This window comes from Poecilia latipinna, unplaced genomic scaffold (genome assembly GCF_001443285.1).
Source record: "Poecilia latipinna isolate Pla-1442-1.1 unplaced genomic scaffold, P_latipinna-1.0 Scaffold2914, whole genome shotgun sequence".
Taxonomy (NCBI): Eukaryota; Metazoa; Chordata; class Actinopteri; order Cyprinodontiformes; family Poeciliidae; genus Poecilia; species Poecilia latipinna.
Window position 1 is genome coordinate 49,352 of NW_015115530.1, and position 2,610 is coordinate 51,961.

Sequence of the window (2,610 nt, forward strand, 5' to 3'; positions counted from 1 at the left end):
CCCCCCCCCCTTGTTCGTCTGGAGCCAGAGCTGAGTATAACAGGGAGTCTCCAAGAATCCACACCCCACCCTCTTCGCTCACACACATCGTTCAACCAGACAGCTATTTGTAAGCCATAGGGGGGGCCCAGAAATAGTTTGGAAACCACTGGGGGGGCCCAGGAGGAAAAAGTTTGGGAACCACTGATTTAATCACCTAGATCGTTTAAAATCATTGTCAGAGTTTTGAAGCTATTGATCTTGAGAAGATGCTGTTATCAGCTGTAGACTATGATGCTGTCCCTCAACAGGCTTCAGTTGGTCCAAAATGTGGTTTTATCCTCAGTCTCTCTGCTGGCTGTCTGGTCGTTTTAGAATAGCTTTGAAACGTTTCTTCTTCATTTTTAAAGCCCCTAATGGTTTCGCCCCAGCTGGTATGCCTGACATCACTGCGTCATGTTTTTCTAAATGTTCCAAGAACTAAGACTTTGGGTAGATCACAGCAGTCTACCCAAGATCTGCCTGGTGTAGATCCAACTTCCACTGGATCTACACCAGGCCACGGTCCTGGACCTTTAAATCAAAGCTCAGGACCTTTTCATTTTTGAAAAGCTTTTCATAATTATGTGACATTTCATTTCAGATTTCTAACTTTTATTCTTTCTTTGCACTTGAGTCGTTTTTTTTGAAGCTCTTTAGCTGTGTGGCTCCCTGGCTGTTATATGAATGAATAAATTATTCTCCACCCCTCCCACTGTGCGTGTATGTCTATGAGAGAAACCTCTTCAGTGAGGAAGACTTTGAAGTGGTGGCTGCAGGACAGGATGGGGTGGTCGGCGATCCGGTTGAGGAAGCGGTGTAGTGCTTTCCTCCTGGTCTCTATGAAGTCGTCATTGAAGCGCTCCACCATGCTCTTCATCACAAACTTCTCTGGGAGAGGCTGCAAACATGCCAACATAGAAACTTAAATCTCTCCCAAGAAACCAATGTGATGAGGATGAAGCATTTGGGGGCAGCAGCTCATGTAGCGTAGTACAAAGCTCTCAGAAGATCACTGTGTTTTCTGTCATGTCTAACACGTGGGGCTGGCTCTCAGTGCAGTGCTTACTTGGCTCTGTGTTGGCCTTCACTGCCAAGATAAATGGCCTGCCTAAAGAGCTTCAACCAGTAGATATCTGTGACATCTGCCAAACACTGACCTGGCTGCTCTGACTAGGAGGATGTGACTGACCCAGTTCTCCTACAGCAGTGTCCAGAGCCTGTAACGAGCTCAGAATCGGTTGCTGAATGTAAGGACTTTCATTCTTTCTCAGCAAAACTCACCAAATTTACAAACCATAAATGCTTGAAATATTGAACTCCACATGTAATTAATCTATAGCTGTGTCCGAATTCAGGGTCTGCATCCTTCGAAGGACGGATTTGTAGGCCGATTACGTCATAGCGTGGCGACAAGGCCTGTCTGAATTCAAAGACTCTTTCAAATGCATCCTTCAAATGCGTCCTTCTTTTCCCCAGATTTGAAGGATGGGTCCGGTGTATCCTTCACGGCCCACGACATCCCATTCACTTATCCCAACACCCACGGTTCCAACTGGGCGTTCAGGCAGAGCGTCATTGGCGGTGAATAGCGACAAATGATTTAGCTATAATACACTTTAAATGACACAACGTGATTTGGTACAACGTTTTTAGGCAAGAATTTAAGTGTGTAAATCTCAAATATCTGCTCGGTTCATCAATACATCACCTAATTGCAATATTGCTCTGACATTTTCGGACCTGTCTGCTACCGCTGCGTTAACAGCCAGCTCCCCTCCAGCTGTCAGCTGGCCGGGCGCTCCAGGTTCGGTATACCGAGAGAAAACGCCTAACTCCTGGCACATTGTTATAAAAACTCCCGCTAGCTTTCCCCAATGAGTGGGAGTTAAACACCGATATTATTCAGACAGGTCTGGTTTAAAAATGTTTGGTTTATACAGTATTTTATTTTTAGTAAAGCAGAGCACATCAGTTTGATTGGTTAATTGAAGTTAAGCCTTCAAACATAATAGGTTTATTTAACCGTAATGTCCTATCTGCGATGTGGAGAGTATTATATTTGTAAATGAATAATTTGTATTCCTTGTAGAAAAGTGCAGTACACATTTGAACATTTTAGAATCAAACTAAAAGATTTCCTTTTTACTATGGAACATCCTTTACTATAAAAGTTGAAGAATAATATAGAAATCAGGAATACATGACGGAAAACCAAACTGCGGCTCCGTTGTTTTTTTTTTTCTTCTCCGCTCTCTGCTTCACGCTGTCACGGTTGCTTGGCAACATGAGTTACGCTGAGCTGGGGGCGGGGACAGTTGGTGAAGGGTAGACGTGTCCGAATCCACAGATATTTTTCTTCCGGTCTTAGTTTATTCCCAGCTTTCGAAGGACCCGTCCTACATAGACCAGTCCTTCGAAGGATGCAGACCCTGAATTCGGACACTGCTTATATGTTTCACTTTCTGTTGTGAGGGACAAAACATGTTGATATTCAAACTGAGTTCCATTTGCTAACACTACAAACTGTGAAATTTTGAAATGAAATTTTATTCGAACATGATACAAATATAAAATAAAATAGTGCACAGT

General features: G+C 43.4%; 1 protein-coding gene across 4 annotated transcripts in view; it reads right to left on the reverse strand.

Moving 5' to 3' along the window:
- The window catches only part of snx7 (sorting nexin 7), a 59,798-nt gene that overhangs the window by 43,208 nt on the left and 13,980 nt on the right, over positions 1 to 2,610 (reverse strand). For 3 of the 4 annotated variants that reach the window (XM_015022021.1, XM_015022023.1, XM_015022020.1), the window contains exon 4: positions 761 to 919. The exons of the other annotated variant lie outside the window; for it this stretch is intronic. In XM_015022021.1, the coding sequence (XP_014877507.1) occupies positions 761 to 919 (159 nt within the window). The remainder of the gene's footprint in view (positions 1 to 760; positions 920 to 2,610) is intronic. 4 annotated transcript variants of the gene reach the window in all.